At 51.1% G+C, this 24,629-nt stretch overlaps 1 protein-coding gene and 1 long non-coding RNA gene across 2 annotated transcripts in view; one reads left to right on the top strand and one right to left on the bottom strand.

The window, feature by feature from the left end:
* Positions 1-139: 139 nt before the first annotated feature.
* On the top strand, positions 140-11,443 carry LOC130542324 (uncharacterized). The gene is made up of 2 exons (XR_008956809.1): positions 140-1,205; positions 5,501-11,443. It is a non-coding gene; the product is annotated as an uncharacterized LOC130542324 (long non-coding RNA).
* Positions 11,444-11,582: 139 nt separating this feature from the next.
* FHAD1 (forkhead associated phosphopeptide binding domain 1) overlaps positions 11,583-24,629 on the bottom strand; it is a 125,276-nt gene continuing 112,229 nt past the window's right edge. Inside the window, exons 31-34 of the mRNA XM_044391403.3 lie at positions 24,105-24,270; positions 19,341-19,421; positions 16,749-16,802; positions 11,583-12,469 (exon numbers count right to left, since the gene is read on the bottom strand). Coding sequence (XP_044247338.2) covers positions 12,353-12,469; positions 16,749-16,802; positions 19,341-19,421; positions 24,105-24,270 — 418 coding nt within the window. The 3' untranslated portion in view covers positions 11,583-12,352. The remainder of the gene's footprint in view (positions 12,470-16,748; positions 16,803-19,340; positions 19,422-24,104; positions 24,271-24,629) is intronic.

The following is a 24,629-nucleotide window of genomic DNA, read 5'->3' as shown; positions in this document are numbered from 1 at the left end:
GCCCGCCCTGCTCTGCCCGCGCGCACTGGGGCTCTGCCGCGGGGCTCGAAGGCGCGGGTGGCGGGCGCCCACCCTGCCGCCGTCCCCGGCCGTAGGGGTGGGGGGGGCCCTTAAAAATCCACCCCCTTCTCCCTGCTCGCTGTGGCCGCTGAGCGGCAGAGGTCGGGCTAGGGGCCGGGGACCGGGGCGGGAAGGAAGGGGATCCATCCCTTCGGTTTTGGTGTGGGTCAGGGCATCCGAGGGACGCCGCCCCCAACCTCTTCTCTGGAATCCCCACGCCGAGAAGTCGTAATCCTGAGTCTGTGACACCCTGTCGGTTGCCATGGAGACGACTCGATGTTAACCACCGGCGTTCTCAATGAGGGTTGCAGGGGTATGAAGGTGGATCCGGTGAGCGGGGACCCCCCGTTTAGATCTACCTGCGGCTGGAGCTGCAGCAGCTTTTGCAAAGGGCTGGACCTGCAGTTGCGAGGGAGACGGGGCAGGGCCATAGCCCTGAATGGTGTGGGTTCTCGGAGACAGAGGGAGAGCTAAAGCGGGGAAGGGGGCTGGTCCTCACCCCTGGGCCAGCGCATCACATGGATGACTTGGCAGAATAGCTGCTGGGCCACGGCTGTCCCCTGAGACTCCGCTTCAGAGGAACTGGCAGGGAGCTCCTGATTCTGCCATTTCGGTGAGGGCCCCCGAGGAGAGAGATCCTCTCCAAGGCTCCAAGGGATGCGGTTTCGGGAAGAGGCCTGAGAGGATTTCTCTCCGTGGTCTGGTGTGTCACCTTAAAACTGCAAAGCTGTGGACCTCCAATATCACAACCCCCGTGGGGGAGGGGAGGGCTGGTTAATAATACAGATTCCCAGGCCCCAATCCAGACAGATCTCTGCATGGGCCGCAGAAACCTGCATTTTAACAAGCACCCAGGGGAGTTCTGCTCACTGAAGTTGGAGTCTCTAATCTAGAAGGAGAACTGTGCTTTGTGCTTCTTCTCTAAAACGTTAGGGCAATGCAGAGGATCCCTACGCAGAAACTGCTCTCACCAGTTCTTGCAGAGAAAAGATGGATGCGGGGCTTAAAACCCTTGGTCTGGAGGCAGAGAGCACTTGAGAAAGAAAAGCCAGCAAGCTGCTACAGACTGATCTGCATAGAACGGGACCTCGTTGGTATTTGTCCGCCTGCCACAGTTCAAGAATATTGCTAAGTCAGTTTAAAAGGTATTTTAAAAAGAACAAAATTGAGAAAACCACTTAAGGGTTCAGGAAATACGATGTTTTCGTTAACTTATTTTCGAGAGTGTTTTTGAGTCAAGTAAAGACGCTCAGCTTAAATGACATGGTTTTGTTTGTTTAAAGCTCGGAATCAGGTTTCTGTTGGTCTTGGGCAGTTTGCTTCAGCTACTTGCAAAAGGCAGGTTTCTATATCACCCATATGTGGCCTTGAAGGACCCAGGAGAAGTTAAATAGTCTGTTTTTAACTGAACGCGAAACATTAGGGATGGGGTGTAGATTGAAACTTAAAAAATTCTGTCTGCAGGGGCGCCTGGGTGGCTCAGTTGGTTAAGCTCCCCATTCTTGATTTCCACTCAGGTCGTGGGATCAAGCCCTTCATTGGGCTCCATGCTGAGGGTGGGGTGTGCCTGTCCCTCTCCCTCTGTTCCTCCCCCTGCTTTCAAGCTCTCTCTCTCTCCAATAAATAGATTTTATTTAAAATAAATAGATTTTATTTATTTTTGAGGGGGGGAGGGAGAGATAGAATGAGCTGGGGGGAGGGAGAGGGAGAAGCAGACTCCCAGCTGAGCAGGGAGCCCAATGCGGGGCTCGATCCCAGGACCCTGGAATCATGACCTGAGCTGAAGGCAGACGCTTAGCCAACTGAACCACCCAGGTGCCCCCCTCTCTCAAATAAATAAATAAACTCTTTAAAAAATTTCTGTCTGCAGATGCCCTGGTCTGCCAGATTCTTAGCCTTCCTCCCAAAGCTGCTGATTACTTTTAAAGACCTGGTGAACCTCTGCCCGCCCCAACCTACGATTTGTAATGTGTCTGCATGAAAAGGGCGGCTTCATTACGTGTTCTGCACCTCCTTGATGTGGGAGCAAACTTTTAATAGTAATGAGATTATGTGGGAGTTTGCCTTCTTAAAAAACAACTTTACATATATGTGAAAGCCAGATATGGTTTTGGTTTGCATTATTCAGGCGGACTGTGTGTATCAAAGTCCCTGGTTACTTACCCCTCTGGCTTGTGTGGTCACAACCCTCTGGAGGCTGGCCTGGCTCCGTGGTGCAGTGGGGGAATTCTTGTTCATTACCTATGGCATCTTCTAGAAGGGGAACGGATCGCCCAGGACTTGCGGCTGTTATACTCAGGCAGAGCTCAGGAAATGCTGCCCACATGGGTGAGCCCTTTTAACACCTCTTAGGGGGATTTTCTCACAGGTTCTCAGGGTTTTAGACAGGACGAGAGCTCGCGATGCTGAGCTCTCTGCCTCATTTCTGGGCCCTGCCTGTGGACACAGCCGTTGATCTGCTCATGCCTGAGATGCAAGCCGGGGGCTGCGTTTTACTTGAACTTGTTCCTTCTGAGGCCACTGGACGTGAGGAAAGGCACCTGTTCGGAAATGAAAGGAGTAGTGGAGGAGGAGAGGCGGGCACAGCCCGTGAGCACTGACTGCGGACCTTCCAGAAGCAGTCACCTGTTTGTTGGGGGAATCATTCCTGAATGACCCTGAGCGCTGTGCCCCAAGCATGGATTTGGGCAGAAAGAAACGATCTGGACTGGTTACACATTACAGCATTTGGTCATGTGGAAAGAATGATCTTCAGGAAAAATCACACCCTCCGCAAAGGATTTTTACAGAGGCAGGGTGAGCCCGAGCCAATTCTGACAATATTCCAGCGGCAAGGGAGCGAGGCAGACTTAGTCACCATTGACTTGTTTCTCTTCTTCCTCCCACATCCACTTGTGTAACTGTCTTTCGGGGAGGGGCACAGTAATATTAAGAAAAACAACAGCACTTTGAAGAAGAGGGGGGAGAAATGGGGAGGGGTTGGGAGGAGCTCTTGGGTTTGGGGGGCAGTACGGAGTGGACAATGAGGGGCATTCCAGAGCCTCGCAGAACTGGGTGGTCCCTGAAGCCCGAGATGCTGGGAGGGGATTAGGGAGGCTGTCAGAGATAAAGTGGGCTCATAAACTGCAGCCCTCACTTAGCACTTTATAAATACCAGCTTACTAATTAATCATCACGAACGCTCCGAAGGCACCAGGAAACCCTTGATGGATTGAAAAAGATATGCAGAGGTCAAGGTTCAGGGACAGCCCAAATACTCATTTGAGTGATTTGGAGGAGTGAGGGCAAGGAATGGGGTCACAGCCTGGTTGGTGTCAGGGGCTTTCTTGCCTCCTACAAAGTTTGGAAGCTGTATACAGGATGCATGGTGGGGGGGGGGGCTCGGGGGGGCGTTTGAAGCAGGTGTTCCATGGGCCGCTGAGCACCGGCTGTAGGTAGACCCATCTGCAGGTCATTAGGACCCAACCTATCTATCTGTAGAGCTCTCTTTTTGTGGTTATCTTGGATGGGATCAATCTACTTGGAAACCAAGATCGTCTTTCAGATTAGTTGCATATGCCCTGCTGGGCGAGCTGGAAAAAAGCTGAGCAGGTTTTCTGCTTCTGTGAAATTCCAGGCAGTTCAGTGTCCAAGCTGAACACCTGACAGGCCTCAGTGTTAGCCCTATTTTGAACCCTCAAAATGTGTGTGTGTGTGTGTGTGTGTGTGTGTGTACGCCTTGTGGCTTACACCCCAGCAATGCTGCATGCCCAGCGCCTTCCTGGACCCCTCGCAAAGACGGTAACCACATGGGCTGCTGATTTAGACTTTCGTCCTACTCTAGTGAAAGTGGTGTGAGTCTACATGCAGGCAGTTTATCAAGTATTCTGGGCATTGGGATCTGGTCCTGGAATTCTTCGGGTCATGGGCAAAGGGTGGCGTGGGGGGAGGAGCAGGACTAGCCAGTTTGAAGAGTGAGAGTTGCTGGACCCCACGCTGGGGAGCAGAGCGGTGACAACTATTACAGCTGGACGATAAGTGCTGTGGCTCAGCACTTATGACAACCCACAGTGAAGCTCTTCATAAAATATCTGACACCCTTTCCCCCCTCCTCACCCCTGAGACAACTTCCTGGAGGAAGGGACCTGTCTGTCTGGGTCCACTCTAGCTCTCCGGTGCCCAGCGTGGTGCCTGGTCCAAGGTACTGCTGGAGAAATCATTGTTGAATGAATGCATGATGACTCGGGATGGACTAGGTGTTTTCTCAGTGTCCCCTCTACAGCATCCAGTGGCCCCATTTTTAGGTCTCAAGGTCACTGCCAAGAAAGAGAAGCTGCTAAAATGACACCTCTTTGCACCCACATGACTCAACACAAAAGTTAACAGGAGCTCTTGAAAAACAAGCCTCTCAAGTGTCTGTCCCCTTCGCCTCTGAGGACAGCGTCAGCGGCATCAGATAGGGATCGGGGCCGGGTGACCTGCTGGTCCTTGGGCATCAGTGTGGCTCAGAGGTCATTTAGCAGTTCTCTGCTCAGGGGGCAAGGTGGAAGAAACAAATTGGAGGGGACAGATCAGCGCTGTGTGTGACCGCAGCAGGGGCACCCAAGAATTTGGGAAACTTGGAAGGGAAATTGTAGTTAGCATCGTGCGGAGGTAGGCAACGTCAGTTGAAAGAGAGAACAGTAGGTCAGGGACACCTGACCTAAGGTATTAGCTGAAGGAAGCAGGAGACTCTTTCAGGAGGGGGCCGGTAAGCCCAGGGGCCTGGAGGAAGGGGTGTGTCCCGAAGACGTGGTTCTTGCAAGTTGGGTCCTGCAGATGGTGGGCCTTCCGGCCTCACCGGCAAAGCTCCTTTCTGTCCAGACGCAGGGTTCCAACGGTGAAAGGTGATGTGGTTTGTGGTTAGGAACTGGGTTTGAACATCCCAGTGGGGTGACCTTGGGTAAGTTACCTTACCCTTCTGGCCTCACTTGCATTGTCTGGAAAATGGCAATAACGATCTCCTCTCAGAGCCCTCGAGAGGATTAAATGAGCAAAGTTGTGTCAAGAGTTTAGCGTACAGCATGGTGCATAGTAAAAGCTCATTTGATAGAAATGGTGATAGTCTGACTTCCCGGGAGTCATGAGACGGCAGGCAACAGCCGTGTGGATATTAATAATCCAGTCTGGGTGCGAGTTTGACATGGGGATTGGCAAATTTGGCCCATCGACTTTTTTCTCTTAAAGATTTTATTTGTTTGTTTATTTATTTATTTATGAGAGAGAGCACACAAGTGGGAGGGGCAAAGGGAGAGGGACAAGCAGACTCCACGGTTATTTTATTTTATAAATAAAGTTTTATTAGGACACAGCCACGCTCCTCTGCAATGGCAGACGTGAGTAGTGGCGACAGAGATCCCATGGTCCCTGAAGTGAATGGCCCTTTATAAGAAAACGGTGTTTACTCTCTGGCCCTTTACAGAAAACGTTTGCCAATCCGATCCTCTTTGAGTCGTGAATGACCAGCTGGCTTCTGGACTTCCCTGAGGAAAGCGGTACAATAGAGAAGTTACGAGGAAGATGCGTGAGTTCTGACGCTCTTGGTCTCGGGCAAGCTCCTTACCGACTCATCGTTTTCACAGGTGAAGCGGGAGTGATACGCAGAGTGAGGACGAAGTGGGATAATGTCTGGACTGTGCTTAGCACTGTGAGTGTTTGATGGTTGGCAAGGACACTGTAAACAGTGTGCTATTATTAACTATTAAATTTCCCCCTGTTGAGAGGGACAAAGAAACTCCCAGAAGAGGGTCACTGCTGCATGCATCTCTCTCTACAGAATGCCCAGCAGTAATCCCTTAGAAAGCCCCAGAAGAGGATGTGAGCATCAAAGGTGAGCTCTCCTGTGCAACATACCCAGTGAATTAATGATTCCAGCTCCTTCCCAGGAGAGCAGCAGATCAGAACCCGAAAGGGGAGCAAAGGTCAAGGCTGTGAGGTCTAGAACAGTATCATTCGTCCTTGGCACATAGTAGGTATCCAGTATTTGTTGCCTGAATGAATGAAGTCTGGGTGTTTAACCCTCAAAGTGATTTTTCAGTCAGAAAGAGAAATTGAGAAAACAACATCATTTATAATTGCACCAAAAAGAATAAAATACCTAGAAATACATTTAACCAAAGAAGTGAAAGACCTATATTCTAAAAACTATGAAACACTGAAGAAAGAAATTGAAGATGACATAAAGATACTCCATGCTCATGGATGGGAAGAACAAATATTGTTAAAATGTCCATGTTACCCAAAGCAATCTGCAGATTCAATGCAATCCCTATCAAAATACCAACAGCATTTGTCACAAAACTAGAACAAATAATACTAAAATTTTTATGGAACCACAAAAGACCCCAAAAAGCCAAAGCAATCATAAGAAAAGCAAAGCTAGAGGTATCATAATCTCAGATTTCACACTAGGTTACAAAGCTGTAGTAATCAAAACAGTATGGTCCTGGCACAAAAAATAGACACACAAATCAATAGAATAGAGAGCCCAGAAATAAATCCATGATTAAATGGTCAATTAATCTATGTCAAAGGAGGCAAGAATGTACAATGGGAAAAAGACAGTCTCTTCAACAAATGGTGTTGGGAAAACCAGACAGCTACATGCAAAAGAATGAAACTGAACTACCTTTTAACACCCTACGCAAAAATAAACTCGATGTGAATTAAAGATCTAAATGTGAGACCTGAAACCATAAAAATCCTAGGAGAAGAGAGCACAGGCAATAATTTCTCTGACATCTGCCATAGCAACATCTTTCTGGATACATCTCCGAAAGCAAGGGAAACAGAAGTGTGAGTAGATTATTGGGACTACATCAAAATAAAAAGCTTCTGCACAGTGAAGGAAACAATCAACAAAACCAAAAGGCAACCTACTGAACGGGAGAAGATATTCGCAAACGACACATCCTTAAAAGGGTGAGTATCCAAAATATATCAAGAACGTATACAACTCAAAACCCAAAAAATAAATAAAGAAACTATCCAATTACAAAACGCGGAGGACCTGAACAGACATTTTTCCAAAGGAAACATACAGATGGCCAAAGCCACATGCAAAGATGCTCAACATCACTCATCCTCAGGGAAATGCAACTCAAAACCACCATGAGATAGCACTGGACACCTGTTAGAATGGCTGAAATCAAAAAGACAAGAAATGACAAGTATTGGCGAGGAGGAAAAGGAACCTTGGTCCGCTGTTGGTGGGAAAGCAAACTGGGGCAGCCACTGTGGAAAACAGTGTGGAGGTTCCTCAAAAGATTAAAAATAGAAATACCACATTATCCAAGAATTCTACTACTGAGATTTATCCGAAGGAAATGAAAACACTAATTCAAAAAGATATTAGTCCTCCCGTGTTTATTGCAGCATTATTTACAATAGCCTAGATATAGAAGCAACCTAAGGGTCCATCAGTAGATGAATGGATAAAGAAGATGTGGCAAGTATACCAACAATGGAATATTATGCAGCCATGAAAAAGATGAGATCATGCCATCTGAGACAACATGGATGGACCTGGCGGGTAATGTGTTAAGTGAAATAAGTCAGACTGAGAAAGAGAAAAACCATAGGATTTCACTCACTAGTGAAACCTAAAAACAAACAAAAAGCAGAATCCAACCTATAAATACAGAGAACGAGCTGATGGTTGCCAGGGGGGAAGAAGGTGGGGGGTTGGGCAAGATAGGAGGAAGGGGGGTGAGAGATCCAGGCTCGCACTTATGGAATGGCTAAGTCATGGGAATAAAAGGCACCGCACAGGGAATATGGTCAATGAGACCGTAATAGTGATGTATGGCGACAGATGGCGGCTACGCTGGCCGCGAACACGGCATAATGCATAGACTTGTCACATCGCTATGCTGTACACCTGAAACTGGTCTAACAAGATGTGCCAACTCTACTCAAAATAAAGAAGTGATTTATCAGCCAAAGGGCACCTCTGATTTCTAGGATGATAAGACCACAGTCAGCCGGAAGATAAAATTTCCGCCTCCGATATCTTAGGGTCTTCGGAATGAGAGCCGCATGGTACAGAGGAGAGGACACTCAAAACAGAGGGGGGCTTCGAATGCTTCCCAGCACAGGATGCACGCAGAGGTGTGGTGGTGGGTTCCTGGGGAACAAAACGTTTAAAAACAAAAGGTCATGAATTGGCCCCAAATAACTTGGGCCACTGAGCACACGGATGCAAGTGGCACATCTTGATGGAAACGAGGCCAAGTCTGCCCTCGCCGGGCGCCCCACCTCCTGCTTTAGGAGCGCCTCAGCTCGAAGACGAATTCATTAGCATTAGCAGGTTTTGGGTTTCCTCTCATCGTTAGTGTATTGCTTTCATTTCTAAGACCCAGAAAAATTGGAAACCACTCCGACTTACCAGGAGCACACTATGGAATGCAGATCTGGAAGCTATTTTTTTCTGCAGACACTCATGACTCTGGTTTTCACAACAGCAGGCATTGGCGGCTCTGCCAGGCTGCTAGAGAAGGGCACCTTATCTGCAAAGTCACGAATCCAAGAATCCAAATAGACTACCACTGGCAAGGGTGGAAGGAAGTTGCTTGTCTTCGCTGCTTGGGGGATCAGAAGATTGGGAGGCTTTGGGGACTGCGGGTACCTTGTTGTGCCTCGATACCAACCCAGGGGAAAGGTTGCTGGCAGCTTCTCAGAACTACCAGTGGAGGTGGTGTCTTAGTAAAGGCCATTTTGGTTGCAAAGAACAGAAAGTCAAACCGGTGGAAGCAAGAAAGGGGGCAGGTATGGGGAAGGAAAGCCAGTTCCTGACTGTCCTGGCTCTTCAGCTCTGCTTGTCCTTTGATTCTTTAAGCTTTCTCATTTCCTTTCAATAAACTCCCTTTCTGCTAAAATGAGCCACAGGAGGTTTCTGTTAGGGGCAACCGAAGAATCTTGAGTGATACAAAGGGTCCTAGTGGAACCCAAGGGCCGGCACTGAAACTGGCCTTGCCAAAGAAAGAAACTAGGAACCAGAAAATCCTCAGGAATCAAGGCAACTAATCTGTCTCACTTGGAACGCCTTCTGCTTCAAATAACAGAAAACTGACCGTGGGTAGATTGTAAAAATTTGGAGTCCTTCCCAAAATGACTCTGGCCATGTGACTTGCTTTGTTTGATGGGATATTAACAAACACAAGCAGAGAGACTTGGTAAGTGTTTGTGCTTTGGGGCTTGTTCTCTCCTGCTGCTCTTGGGAACCTGTGCCCACCACCCTGTGAAAGAGCCTGGTCCAGCCTGCTCCGCGATGAGGGGACCATGGCTCGCAGAGGCCTCGCTAGACCAGGATTTCTCATTCTCGGTACTACTCTTGTTTTGGGTCACGTAAGTTTTTGTTGTGGGGAGCCTGTTCTGTGCATCTAGCAGCCTTGGCCTCTACCCACTAGATGATTGTAGCACCCCACCCCCCAGGTTGTGACAACCAAAATTGTGGCCAGACATTGCCAAGTGTCTCCTGGGAGGCAAAACTGTCCCTGGTTGAGGACCGCGGCCTTGACCCAACTTGCCTACCAATGACTGGGCATGGAAATGAGGCCACCTCCAACCATCCAGCCCCAGGCAAGCCAGCCTAGACCAGTACGAGTGCCATGGAATCATGGCTTGACCCACGGAATCATGAGAAACGATAAATATTTGTCATTTTTCATCACTGAGTTTTGAATGCTTTTTTTAATAGCACAAACAGGACACCTGGCGACAGTGGCTTAAACAGGGATTTGTTTTACAGACTAAGAGGTACAGAGGGAGGCCTTCCAGGCATGGTGCAGAGCTCAGGGATGCTCCCAGGCACCCGCCAGGCCTTTCTTGTCCTTAGTTGCCTTGTCCTTGGAGGTGGCCTTCAGCCTCTTGCTTGGTGCCTGGGGATCCCCAAGGTGTCTGCTTCAGCTCCAAGCCTGAGCTCCAGGCGTGAATAAGGAGACTCGGCAAAGGGACAAAGAGCAAAATACTTTCTCCTAGTGAAGACTTGCTCTCTTCTTCTTCTTTTTCTTCTCCTTCTTCTCCTCCTCCTCTTCCTTCTTCTTCTTGTAGATTTTATTAATTCATTTATTTGAGAGAGAGAGAGATTGAGAGTGCGAGTGGGGGGAGGAGCAAGGGGAAAGAGAGGGAGGGGGAAAGGATCCCAAGCAGACTCTGTGCTGAGCACCGAGCCTGATCTCAGAACTCTGAGATCATGACCTGAGCTGAAACCAAGAGTTGGACACTTAATGGACTGAGCCACCCGGGTGCCCCAAGGCTTGCTTTCTATTACAGAAGGTAAGCCCTCCCCAGGGCCTTGGCTCACATGCCATTGACCGGAACTGAATACCATGGCCAGCTCTAGCTGCAGGGGAGGCCGGCAATCAAGGTGTTCCGGCGCCAGCCCATACAGTAGAGGAAGGTCATGATAAGGGGCTTGGAGTGTCTGCTTTACTGTCTTTCTGGGAGTCCTGGTCTCCTGTCTTTCTTGCTGAGTATCTACCCCACCCTTCTCTTTCTGAAGACTAGCTTTTGTTTCTCGGAGCACACGTGGGGAAATGGTCACCCCAGCCCTAGAACCGCATCAAGACTCTCAGCTCCAGCAGCACCAGTGACCTGGGTGGCATCGCAGTGGCCAACTTTCAAATGCCAAGCGCAAAGACGCTAATTAGCCCAGCCTGAGTTAGAAAAGGAAGCTGATTGGTCTGGTTTGGCCTGGGTATGTACCGCTCAGCCAATCAGGTGCAGCCAAGAGAGCAGCGTGAGGTAGGGCAAACGTGATTGGTGGAGGGGGTGGGGCTCATTCTCAGGGAAAGGGGGCGTGTCTGAGGAGACACCCCCAAAATGATGTATGTAGTTGGCGGAGTGGAGAGAAGAAATTGCCATCCTGGGTTGTAACGTTGATAGGATAAAAATTGACATGTTCTCGGAAGATGTAAAACACGGGCGGTCACACGGGCACTGGGTATTTGACTCGTGCAAATGCAAACATACAGGTTCGACCAGCAAAAACCTCTTTTCCCACACGATTTGGCTACCAAACGTGAGCCAGCTACGTGAACGGCTGCCTGACTAAGTGCTCTTTTCTGGTGCTGGAGAAAAACTTGCGGTTTCGGACTTTGGGGATATGGTACAGTACCGGTAATACCAGGATGTTCTTTACGGACATTTTCCGGGATTTTCAAGAGTATTTTTAAGGTCAGGTGAAGCTCACTTTTCTCACTGACTTTAGATCCTAACCCTGTGTCAGATGAACCTTCAGTGGAATATCCCACCAAGAACTTTTCCTATTTCCTTCTAGTTTTCATCAGTATAAAGAATCCATTTGGTTTAAAATTGCAAAATATTTTTATTGTGGCTTTTTAAAAATAAAAAAGAAACAATATTCATGCCTTCTGGCTCTTCCTCCCATTGTGTTCGGCGGTTCCGGCCACACGAGAAAGGCGGCAAGCAGACAGATGGGCAGAACATGGGAGCAAGAAGAATGAGGGTCTCTACAAACACCATGATAAAGGGGTGTGCCCACCTGGGCAGTGCGTGCTCTTCTGGGACCGGGATCGGGTCTGTCCTCGGGAGGCTGGAGCCTGAACCCTGGTGCCGCTCAATGGGCAGTATGGGATGGGAGTCAGAAACTGCGTTCCAGACCAGCTTCCGAATTTACTAGCTGCATGATTCTAGACAGGCACTTTAACCTCTCTGGGCCTTATTGTCTTCATCTGTAAAATGGGCATCAGAGTACTATTTACCTCCCAGGGTTTGGGGGAGGATTAGGTGAGAAGCATTTTGAAAACCGCAGAGTGCCACAGACATGTCAGTCACTATTACAGAAGCGATGAGACGACCAGGCATACTAAATTTATTATAATAAACTTAGATATAAATATGCTCTCCCGTGGCCTCAGCCTCGGCCCCGAGGTTGCCATTCTGTCCTGTGGCCCCAGTACATGTCTTGGGCTTTGCCAGTGGCGGGATTCTTGCCGCTCCGTAGAGGTGGAAACGTGGGCACGCCACCGCTCAGATGTGGCGCATAATTGTATTGACCAGGCCTAGGAGTCTGGGCTTCCGACCTGCATTCTTCATATGCCTGAAGATGTACACATCCGTGAGTAACTTAAAAAAGAACCCCTATCCCTGCATGCTCCCTAATACAGCATCGCGCAAACACCAGTCTAGGAAGCAACATACTAGGGTAACGACCTTTAAAGTCCTATAAAAGCGTCTTAGTATTTTGACACAGAATTCTGAGTCACCCACGTGACTCATGGAGAATCACGCAAGACCCGACGGGATGACACTTCTAGTTCCTGTCGCCAGGCTTAGAAAACAGGAGGCTCTGGCTGGATTTGCTGGACGTGTCTCTCTTCAACGTCTCCCTTTCCTGGTCCATCTTTGGGGCGGCTTTTCGGGCTCCAACCTTCAATGAGCAAGAAGAAACAAATGCACAAACTCTATAATTGTGGCAAGATCCCAAAACGGTCCACTCAACTGATTTTTTTTTTACTCAAAATAAAATGTTTGCTGTAAAAAAAAAAAAAAAAAAAAAATATATATATATATATATATATATATATATATATAATTACAGAGAGAGAGGAGGAGGGAGGGAGGGAGAGAGAGGCATAGAAAGAAGCTAAAATGATCCACAATTATCCCACTACCCAAAGGTAAGCATTATGACTGTTGCGGCATACTTCCAGATACGCAAGTAAGTGTTTCCCTTTTTACATTTTTGTGCTTTTGAAAGTAGGAGCTTCGTATGATGGGCATATTCATTGTGACGGAGTCTCTTTCCCCTGGAAAGCTCTTACTGAGCTGCGTGTGTCTTCCGTCTAGGCCTTTTCTGAGCACCGCCCCTCCTCCCGGCAGCCCCGTGTGTGACGCTGTCCCTGGTCACAGTTGATTGGATACTTGGCACGGGCTGTGCTTTCCAGATGATCGCGCCCAGGATTTGGGGTTATGGGCTCTGAGATGTTAGTCCCTCCCTGGGCCGGTCCTTTCAACGGCAGGATGGTGAGGTCATCTCTTGCAGTGGGGTAACTGGAGAGAGAGGAGATGAGCAGATATAGGGAGACCCGGAGGAGGAAGACGTGTGTGTGTGTGTGTGTGTGTGTGTCAGGGAGCCGGTGCCTGGGACCTGGGGCTTACCAGTTTTCTTTAGAGGCGGAAGCCTCTTTTAGCCCTTCGCTTTCATGATGCACGGATTCCTGTACCCCGTATAAAAGCACCCCTCCTTGTTTCTCAGTAGATTTCCCTTAGTTGCAACGCAAGAATCTCCCTCTCACACACTTCTGTACACACCGTAAATGGGATCATAACTTGCATGTTTCTTTCCAACAGGCTCCAAATCCAGCCCTACTTCCTGCAAGCATTTGACTCCCAACAAAAGATCGCGTACCCCTGGGGTGGGGTGGGGGGTGGAGAGGGCTGATGGGTCGTCACATTTGAGCTCAGCCATTTACTGCATGACTCTCAGTTTCCTCATCTGTCAAATCGGTACCAGAATATTCATCCCGACTTCCTCAGGGGCCGAGAGAAGATTCTGGATGGATTTCATTTCATTTATTTATTTTTTAAAGATTTTATTTGTCAGAGAGAGAGAGAGCGCGCACAAGCAGGGGGAGCGGCAGGCTCCCCACTGAGCAAGGAGCCTGATGCGGAACTCGAATCCAGGACCCTGGGATCATGATCTGAGCAGAAGGCAGACGCTTAACTGATTGAGCCACCCAGGTGCCCCTCTGGGTGGATTTTAAAGGAAGGGACTGCTAGGATCATCTCTTGAGCTCTTTTTACTCAGGAGGTATAAAAATCACCTCCCGAGGCCTGTGCCAGTGGCTGACGGGGGCCTTGAATGTGCTTCGAGACTGCATCCAAAATCATTTCCGGGTGAGAAGGGCTAACTTCTCTACGTGAGCCTACAAAGTAAATCTTGGTGGGAATGCCCAGTGAAAATGAAAACAGACAGCAAATGTCAAAAAACCTCCTCCAAACCGCCTTCCCTTTATACCCTTTTCATTTGATTTTCCATAAAATGGCTGGCCACTGTGGATAGTTCCCAAATTCCAGGGACCTGACCCGGTGTGACACCGGCCGTCAGAGTTGGAGACAGGGAGCTGGCTAGAAATAGAGTGCCCGGTCCCAGCATCCTCAGCCCCTAGGTCTGCCGGGAGCTTGGGGTGGGAAGCCCCCCGGAGCAAGCAAGCTTTACTCCACTTTTGGAGAGACAAGGTTGGGGAGTAGCAGAGGGCGGAAGGATGACCTGGGAAGAGGAGGACGGGGGGGTAAGTGGGGGGGAAGGGCTGGGAAATGCTGCGGCACCCTCCCTGAACGGGGACCACAGGTGAGAGCCATGCCTTAGGCTTATGTCTGGGAACCACACGCCTCACCCTTGGAATGAAAGGGCGGGAACAGGGGCGCCTGGGTGGCTCAGTCGGTTGAGCGTCTGCCTTCGGCTCAGGTCGTGATCCCAGGGGCCTGGGATCGAGTCCTGCTTCCAGATCCCTGCTCAGGAGGGAGTCTGCTTCTCCCTCTCCCTCTGCCCCCCCCTTGCTCTCTCTCTTGCTCACTTTCTCTCTCTCAAATAAATAAATAAAATCTAAAAAAAAAAGAAAAGAAAGGTCAGGGATAGAAGCTAGGCCATTACATGGTGACACGCAGATGGAAAGAAACTCAGGACACACTGCAGTGGCTGTTTGAGGGGACCGCAAGCTCTGGAAAGGCCCCTTCCGTCCCCCCGCCCCCCCAGCCTCAGCACTCTATTTAAGCCTCTCCTCTTGGGGAGGCTTCTCCTGGCCGTTGGACTGAGGGAGTCCCTGTGAAATCTGCTCTTGAACTCAGCAACTGACCTTCGTTCCCAAACCAAGGTAATTATTGAACCACTACTGTATCTACTGGAAAAAAAAAAATTGCCCAAGAATGGAAGCTAGCAAGGCAGGGGATTCCGTGTGTCTCCTCTGACTTAAGCCCGCCTCGCCCCCCTTGCTCTCATTATTGTCCCGCACTAAGGAGTCCCTCAGACGCCCATTTCCTAGCTGCTCCCGCCCCCATGAAACTGACAGATATGTGGGAGCTTCACACATCACAAAAATAATTTTCGTCCTCTCAGGGGTGATCCTGCCCCCACTGAGAACTCCTGATCGAACCCCAACGCCTGGCCAGTACCTGCCATGTTGTAGGCTCTCAGTGAATGTTCCTGGAATGAATGAGAGCTGGGACAGTACTTTTTTGTCCCTCCCGCATCCCCCTGCTGAGGGTGGCCTGTGGCCTAGACCAGGTCGTCCATAAATACTCGTTAGCTAGAAGCCGTCCTCTTAAGCATACAACTCCCAAACAACTATAAATGCCTTTTCGCTGCAATGGAAATCAATACACGATCACTGAATGGCATTAGGAAGGACAGAAAACAAAAACCCATAGGCCCTCAAAGAGGAAGGAGGCTTAACCCCCAAATCCATTTCTGAGGACTAGGGATGGAGACTCTTTTTATGAGCAGCCAAGAGCGAAAAGCAGATTTTACATGTCCTGTCTTTTTCAAGGGGCTCATGGCCACTCCTTCCTTCAAGGACTCAAGGCACACTGTGGAGAAAGGGGATGCCCAAGCCGCACCCCGTAAGGACGGTGGAGATCCTAGACACCAAACCTCTGAGCTCAGGCCGGAGGGCTGGGAGGTGGCAAGCTCATGCTTTGCTCTTAGCCGAGCAGCACCTGCCACACTGTGTGATGCCCAGAGGTGGCCTGAAATTCCAGGGAGCGCCACAGCTCAGAGAAGCACAAGGTGCCTCTGACATCTAGGGCCCAGCCTGGAGAGCCTCTGTCATCCCGCATCCCCAGGTGGTCCTTGGACAAGACCTCCCCGCAGGGCGGTTCCTGCCTACTCCTGGCTCCACCCTGTAGATGCGTGAATGAGCAACAAAGCTCCGGGTCATTCCCACTCGGCAGGCTGCAGAGGGCCTCAGAGCGGGAGAGCCCCCGGGACACTCTCTCCTCTCCACGCCCTGCTCTGGGTAGTAACCGCCTTCCAGAATTAGAAAAGGGTGTTGGTTGAGAAGAGGCTTCTATTTTCCCAACATGTCCCTTACCTAGAATATCTTCGTTTTTTTAAAAATGATCATTTTGTTGTCTCAGAATGATCGTGGCCTTTTATCAAACCCGAATTTGGCTCCGGTTTCTTGTTTCACCCCACGTGTTTAGCTTTCAAGCTTCCTGAGAGCTCACCTCTACCTTCTGCAAAGTGGGAAAGTGTGGGAGGTTCCAGGGCTGAATTGTGAATGGCAGTGTTTCAACATGATTCCCAACTCTTAAAAAAAGAGTGTTCTAGAGGATGCTTCCTTGCAACTCAAGACGAAAGTCCCCCGAAATGTACGAGGTTTTGTATCCGGAGGCTGATTACCTAAAGGAGGGGAGGCGGGGCTCACCTGGGTGTCCAGATCTGCAATGAGTCCCAGCTCTCTTATTTAGCTGTGTGGCTCTGGGCAAATAACGTAAAGTCTCTGAGCTTCAGACATCTCCTCTGCTACTGGAGGAGTCACACGATACGTACCCCTAGTGTTGTCCTGAAGATTGAATGAGAAGTAATGCCTGCCGAGTGCGGAGCTCTGTGCCTGGTTCATACTAATTGCTCAGGACGTAACAGACAGGGTATTATTGTCAGCCTGGTTTCCTGCTGACGTCCTACTGTTTTCTTTCTCCTAGCTCACCTGGGAACTTGAATTCCGCATCTTGCTCTTCACCGTCTCTACGAACGTCCGTCTCTTGAATGCAGAAAGAACATTGACGACGTTTAGCTGATGTTCTTCTTTCCCTTTTGCATCAGAGGAAAGTGTTTTTTCCCTCCACTTTCAGATGTCACCCATTTGGATGAAATGTTGGGCCTTCCTACGGCCGGGGGGGCGGTGAGGGTGTGCATTTGCAGCAGGGGGCCTGGCTTTCAGGCCCTGCTCCACTGTCCTGCTGAGCTCCTTAGGGATCTCTGCTCCGGATTCCAGAGGAATCTGAGAGGAGGAGCCTTGTCAAGCAAGGGCCCCTGGAGGATCATTGCAGTCCTCTTGGGGGCAAATCAGCTTTGGGTGGAAGCAGAGCCTCCCGGATCAGCGGAAGAGGCTGAAGACGTGGGTTTCTACCCAGCATCCCGAGGGCCCGGGCATGAGGAAGCCGCAGTGGCTGCCCTCACCGTCAGGGACTGTGGGCCCCTGCTTGGGGGCCAGCGTCGCTGCAGATCCCGCGCTTGCCCTTCCCCCGGGCTTTGATGACTGTTGCTGACCCTGGTCTCAAGACCTTGCACTTCGGGACTGTTTGTGGAAAAAAGAGCGCGTCCTAGGCGCTGGGCACACGGGGCCTCCCTCACAGACTGACACCGCAGCGGGTGATGGTGCAGGGGTGTGGGAAGGGGGGCGCCTCTCAGAGTCCTGAGCATCCGCGGGAGGCGCCAGCCAGATGCCTGCAGGGGCTGGGGAAGTAGAAACAGTGGGTGGAGTCACCTGGGTGGGGAAGGCGGCAAACCCACACGCCCAGTGCCTTTCTAAGGGGCCTGGAAGATGGTGGCTGTGGGACTGCGGGGCTAGAAGCCCCAGATCGTCCAAGCTGCACAGAGAAGCTGGAAATCCAGAGTATTTTGTGAAGGTGCCCTATTTGGAAATGTTACTTCAAAAAGGAATCCCCCCGCTCTCCCCCCAAAAGAAAACCCATGAGCCAAATGAAATGCCGTTTTGTGACATCTGCTTCAGAGCCTGCCTCCTTGGCTTCTAGTTGGTGCTCAGTAAATAGTTGGTGGTGGGGTTGCCAGATGACATATAGGATGCCCCGTTAAATTTGACTTCCAGAGTGGAAAGAAATAAATTTTTTTAGTATAAGTATGTCCCATGCAATATCTGGGACATATTTATACTAAATAACTATTTGTTGTTTATCTGAAATTCAAATTTAACTGGGCATCCTGTTTTGTTTTGCTTGCCCTGAGATCTGGCAACTCTATTGGGGCGTCACAAAAGTCATGGCGGAAGTGAGCAGGGAGGCCCCAGCTCGCCATCTTTGGAGAGGGCATGGGTACTTGTAAGTCTCTTCCCTTCCTGCACAAGGGTGCCAACTTGCCCTTAAAGCAACTGTCTAAGATGGCTGAGGGGTCTTCTTGAACTGAGTTGCCCTCTGGGCATTTTTCACGGAGAAAGCCTGCAGTCACTCAGCATTTATCACAGGCTCCGTTGAGAGGAGCTAAGCTTAGAAGACAAATTCCCAGATAATTGTAAAGCAGTAGTTTTTTAAATCAGCAACCTCCCTTCCTTTTTTTCTCCCCCCAGCACAATGCTTTAAGCAAAAATCCCATGAGGGACTTGGCATATGAAACAGATAAAGGAGAACTTCTCTGGGGGAAACAAGGTCTGTGTGTGTGTGTGTGTGTGTGTGTGTGTGTGTGTGTGGTGCGGGGTGGGGATGTTGAGAGTCACACTGTTCCACGGCACCCAAGGGCTCCAGGGAACCCCAGTTTGAGCATTGCTCCAAAATATCTTCCTTGGATTAAATCCAATCAGTGGACAGCTGAACACTGAAGGGCAGATCCTGCACACCTGGTTTTCCTAACTTTCCTGAATTCCCTGAGCTGTAATGACATCAGTCTGTCTGAAGAGCTGTCCTCAGACATGGCCCAGCCAACACTACGCTGTTCTTCTCGGGGATTTTGTTCATTAAATCACACAGTGTCCTCTCTGGGGGAAGTCCAGTACTGTCCTTATTCTAAGAACACTTCGGAGCATTGCATCCATTGTATCTCATGGACACTGTGAGCTCTGGGTTTCCCAGAGCCCCCTGGCTGCCGGAAAGCCCAGTCAAGGGCGGCTCCCCCTTGGCGGGTAAGAAGGTCGCTAGAGTTGGCACCTTCCTCCTCACTCCTGGCTCCATTTTGTGCCCACTTTCCTCCCCTTCTTTCACGCACTTATTTCACCCTTAGGGCGGGGGTTCCTGGGACTCCCCACTCCTCTCTTCTTTTCTCATGACCGGTCTCCAAGTCCCCAGATCACTTAGTGCCGAGGCGGGCCGCTCAGCCAGAACCACGCTTGCCCGTCCCCGGAGCCTTACCTCCAGAGAATGGGTTGGATGCTTGCCTGCCTCTTAGGTTCATTTGCTCAGACTGCAGGCAAGGCAGGGGCAGGGCTGGGGCGGGGGAACGGGAGGGGGTGGAGGTGTGTGGATGTTCCTGGCCCCGTGCACGCTGGCACGTACACCCCACCAGGTTCTACCCTTTGACCGTATTGTATCTACCCTGTGTCTCGCTTCGAGATCAGAACACCTCTCCGTACCTGCCTCTCTTTCTCTTTGAAGGAACAGTTGCAAGGTGCTGATTCTTTTGCATTTCTCTGTTCGTGATCCTCTAAACGTTCCTGAGTGAAAACAGCAGGTGAGCGAGAGAGCGTTCAGTGTGTCCTGTCCTGTTCCATTCTGGGACACACGTCCGAGGTCTCTGGGAGACACTGGGGCTCACTGGAATCCGTGGGCAGGGGATGAAGGGCGGGGAGGGCCTTCATCTCCTACACCCCCCCCCCGCCCCCCCCGCTGGACCACCCTAAGCACGTTTCAGTTTCTCACCCTTGCCTGGGCCAAAGGTACCACCCGCACCGCTGCCCATCCGCTCCCATCCTACACACCATCCGCCGACGTCTAGTCCTTGGTCAAAATCACGCAGGTGGCACTGAGGAAACCTGGATCTCGAGAATGCTCGGGCCCACGAAAATTTTGGAAAACCGTGATTTAAATAAGCTAGTGATGCTATCGATGCTGTATAGGTGCTCGTATCGGGTAGTTCTGTGTGCTAACGATCTTGCATCCCTTCTCTCCTCGAAGTGAACGCATGGAGGGGGTGCCGCCTTCGCTCTCATTTCCAGATGAGGGGTCTGAGCTAATTCAGCACGGGGAAGGTCCGGCCCCGCCGACACCGCCCGGCAACGCTGTGGCCACGCCCCCTGGCCAGGATTTGATTGGCTGGAGGCTTGATTGGCAGGCGAACCGAGGGGCTTCCCCAGCCAGACTCGAGCCTTTCTCACACTTGAAGCCCAAAGAAAGGGCCAGGAAGGGGAGTGCGTGCTTCCAAATGGCCACTTCTGTGCGTGTAAAAATTTCCTATTGAAAACTGCAGCTTTAACCCATTCACAAAAAGTATCTGAGCTCTTCTTGGCCGTCGCTCTGGCTGTATTCACAGAGGCGCTGCTGGCTCCGGGAAAGCGTCCTGGGGGTTGCAGCCTGTGTCCCGGGCAGGGAGCTCTCTTGAGAGAAAAGCAGGCCTCGCCCCGCCCGTCCGAAAGTCGTCCTTTCTCTCCCCCACAGTAACCGTGCGTGCGTGCGTGCTAAGGCCCGGCACTGTCGGCATTGGGTCATTTAACCCTCCCGGTCCCGTTGTTACCATTTTTGGTGGTGGTTGTCGAGGCCTCGGGGGTACGAGGCATGAGCCCCTTGTTCAGGGTCACTGGGGCCGGAGGTGGGGCTTCGACCCTCTGTTTGACTGCAGAGGCCGCCTCTGAACTCTGAGAGTCGCAGAGACTGAGCCCAGCCTGGGCCACTGTCATTGTCCCTCTGTCTCATGGAGGGAGCTCCAGCCCCGGGCATTCCCGAGTTCAGAGCTGATGACCGCAGGTGCTCCGTGAAGGCCCCGCACTGAGGTTTCCCCCGCATTCTGTATCAAGTCTCATTGTTCCCACCAAAGGCATGAGCGTGGAAGTATGATTCCAGAAAGCCCTGCTTGGTGAAGAGCAGTTCAAACATTCAAACTGAAAACTACATCTTACTTTAAAAACCGTATTTTTGTTTTGTTTTGTTCTTGAGGAGGGTACTGGTTCTGAAGCTCGAGGGGAGTAATTTCATTAACTAGTGGGTCAACCGCTCCTTCTCTATGAATGAAATTTTATACATGAGACTGAAAACATTAAGCCTCCTTGTGGAAATATAAGGCGTAAAACTTAAAACAAAAAGGAATTCTATTTTCCTTGAGCTTCCATTTAAAGAACGAATATATTCCTTGGAAGGAACCAAGGCCAAGACAGATGTATACATGTTCCCTTTAGGATCCCGCAACACTTTAAAATTTACGGGTTTTTATTTCCTGACAAACAGGACTTTCTGACAACGTATTAGTAACACACCTTCCATGCAAACCCAAGCCTTGGAATGAAAACCCCAGGAATGATGGTGAGTGGAGGATCGGGGCGGTGGCGGGGTGGGGTGGGGGGGCTCCTAGAAAGGGAGGGGCAGAGAGCAACAGGTGTGGAGAAGTGGACTGGAGCTGGGGAGGGCAGCAGGCCTGGGGCGGGGGGTAGCCCCGTCTCTGCTGCTGGGCGGCCAGGTGACGCTGCCCTCTGTCAGCCTGTCTGAATGGTGGGCCGGGCGCCAGCAGTCCTTGCAGGGTTGATGGGAGAGTTGAAGCGCGTGCAGTGTGGAGCAGGGGCCTGCCACTCGGGAAGTGCTCGTTAAACAATGCCATCCGCACTGCCGTGATTGTGGCTGTGGTTTTCATCTTTCCCTAAACTGTGAATTCCTGGAATCTGAACGCTCCCAGCTTCTGCTCTTCTGGGGACACAGACGCAGGTTCAACTTGGCCATTTTAGATCTTCCTGCACAGAAGGGTGTCTCGTGCCCAACAGGCTGGCATGGCCCTTGCATTGTGTATGAATGAGGCAGCACATGAATAATGCATGGGAAGCCTGATTATGCAAATCCTCAGGTTTTCTTAGATTTTTCGCCAGCACATGACAATGGCCTTTTTTGGGCCCTTTGCTGTCCCATTCCGTGGTCTGGTGTTTCAGCTTTGGGGGCTGGCCTGCCAAATCCTGGGGCGGGGGGGCACCTGAGGGAGGGGTGAGCTCGCCAGAGGGCACATCAAAGGAAAAGTCAGAGCTCTGTCCCTGGCCCAGCTCTCCCTGACTTTGCGTGGTGTGAAAGGAAATTGTCCTTCGCCGGAAGCCTGTGATGTCTAATTCAGAGCCATGGACGCTAGAGACCCCGCATCGGAGGCTCCCTCCGAGCAGGTGGCTGCTCTCATTTCTAGGGCTACGAGCCGGGAGCCTGTTGTCTGGAAGGTTTGCAGGATGGAGGAGCGCAGGTTCCTGCAAGGAACTGATCTGACCAGCACCTCCTGGTTGGGGAGGAGGGCGCCCTTTATAGCCTTCTATGGCTTGGCCTCCTTAGAGCTTATGCAGGCAACACACACACGCACACACACACATGCAAACGCACATATAAATACACACACAGAAACACACATACAGTGCATACGTGTACACCCTTCTATACATTTGCACCCATGCAAGCATGCGTGCACACGTATACAGCCCTGAGTCAGGAAAACTAACATTTACAAGGACAAGAATGGGGAGAGGCCAGCATAGAACACAGGAGCTAGGGTCAGAGGGCCGGGGCCAGGTCTAGACTCCACTTACCAGCTATGGTGTGAACTTAAGCAAGTCTCTTAACTTTTTGAGGCTCAGCTGCCTCATCTATAAAGGGGGTGGGGGTCATCATAGCAGCCAAGCCGGGCTACCAAGGCATTAGGAACCCGGATCAGGGCTGCAAAGCCTGGGGGGAGCCCGGAGCCTGCAGATGGTCACGAGACCATGACCAAGTTGTGTAATTTTCCTTGTTTGCCCGACCTTAGTCTTGAGACGTGCTCTACCTCCGGCATGAGTTAAGAACGAGGGAGAGTCTGGTTTGGAAATGAATGCGGGAGTGAGGGCTCATGGGCGTAACCTGCAGAGAAGACAAGAGAGCCCCTCTGCCGACCACGGGGCCGGCCCAGGTCTGCTGGGAGCTTCCGAAGCGCTTGTCTGGATGCTGGTCACACGTGCCCAGCTGTCAGCCACAACGCTACTGGGTCTAGCCCGAGCCACATGTGTAGGCTTCTGGCCACATGGTGGAGAGCAGCGTCCACCTGCCAAGTGCCAGGCCCTGGGCTAATGCTTTAGAGGCAGCACAAGTGTCCTTCATCTTCTGAAACCCCATGGCCCATGAGTTCACACTGTGAGAGCTCAGACAGGGAGGGTACCTGCCTTGTAGGCAGTCTTCCCAAGAATCCTGCAGGGCAGGTGCGGCCAGCTCCTATTTACCGGTGAGGAAGCAAGGCCCAGAGAGGGGACTGGATTTGCACGAGGCCACACAGTTAGGAAGTGGGGGGGATGTGAACCCAGGACCGACTCCTCTGCCGTGTGACAAAGGAGATAATAAGGTGAGGGGAGGAGGTGGCTTTTGGCTGGATCACCAGCCTGAGTCGTGAATCTTGGTTTCTCAAGGCAATGCTACCACCAAGTTCATGCCAGGAGGCAGCTCTCTCCTCCTCCTGCCCTTCCTTTGGGGTTCCCAGAGCCTGGAGTGCACACTCGCCCGTGCGTCTGGTGGACACACTCCGACTCTCCTTTGCAACTCACTGTAGGTGTGATCACCTGGAAAGCACTCCCGGAATGCTCTGGGCTGGCTGAGGGCCTGCCTCTGGATGACACAGCCTGACACGCGTTAGACATAGACTTTAAATCCTTCCATCAGCCTGAAGTCAGCTCTTCACCTGTCTGTTCTGCACTAAAGGATATGGTCTTCATCTGTTCTGCACTAAAGGATATGGTCTTCAAAGACATCCAACCATCTATCCCCAACCATCCATCCATCCGCCTGAAAATCTATCCATCCACGCACCCATCCATCCATCCAGCAAATATTTATTGGACGTCACCTATGTTCCAAGCACTCAGAATACTGAACCCAAATCTTTATCCACAGACTGCTTGTTCATCTGTGTATCCCTACCACCTGGAAGAACAATAAAGATACAAACAATAGCCACGATTTACAACGATACCTATGAGCTCGATGATGAGTTTCAGAGAGGTTCAGGCATCCGCCTGGGGTGACTCCGTAAGTGGCAGAGCTAGGGTCTGAAGCTAGGTGTGTCTGACGCTAAAGCCATTCGGCCGCCTCCCTTTGCAGCAGTAAATGCGTTCTGTGCTGCCCCGGGCCCTCGCTCCGCCGTTTCTAAAGCGAGCCAAGGGGCCGCAGCCTCCGAGGCTCCGCCCCAGGCAAGGACCCCTCACCTTCTGCTGCCGGATGGCCCTGTTGATCCTCTTCTCCTGCTGCAGCTGCTGCTCCATGCGGCCCAGAGCCTCCTTCAGCAGAGCCTTCTCCTCCGCCTCCTTGTAGATGTCGTCCTCCAGCTTTGCCATCTGCGACTGGTACGTCTGCGTGGACACTTTACTCTGCCTGAGCGCACGGAGGGACACAGGCTCTTTTCCCCTCCTCTTTCTCATCTGTGTCCCCAACCTGCGAGTGTCTCAGAATACTTCCGGCTGCGGCTATAACTTAGTGGCTTCATGGCCGGCAGATTTGGGGCGTAGAGGGCAGAATAAACAGCTCATCGGGTACCTACGTGTAGCAGGGGGGTATGCTTCCAGCCCCCCCCATTTCCCAGGGAGGGTGTAGGGGGACTGTGGCCACTGGAATAGCTATGGAAAGTCCATATGGTGAGCCCAAAGTCAAAAGTCACACAAGGTGCAGCTTGTTCGTGGAGAGAGACACAGAACGAACACTGAGCACCTGGGCCGCTGCTTTCTCATGGACAG

This window comes from Ursus arctos, unplaced genomic scaffold (assembly GCF_023065955.2).
Source record: "Ursus arctos isolate Adak ecotype North America unplaced genomic scaffold, UrsArc2.0 scaffold_32, whole genome shotgun sequence".
Classification (NCBI taxonomy): Eukaryota; Metazoa; Chordata; class Mammalia; order Carnivora; family Ursidae; genus Ursus; species Ursus arctos.
This window is presented reverse-complemented; position numbering and strand designations above follow the sequence as displayed.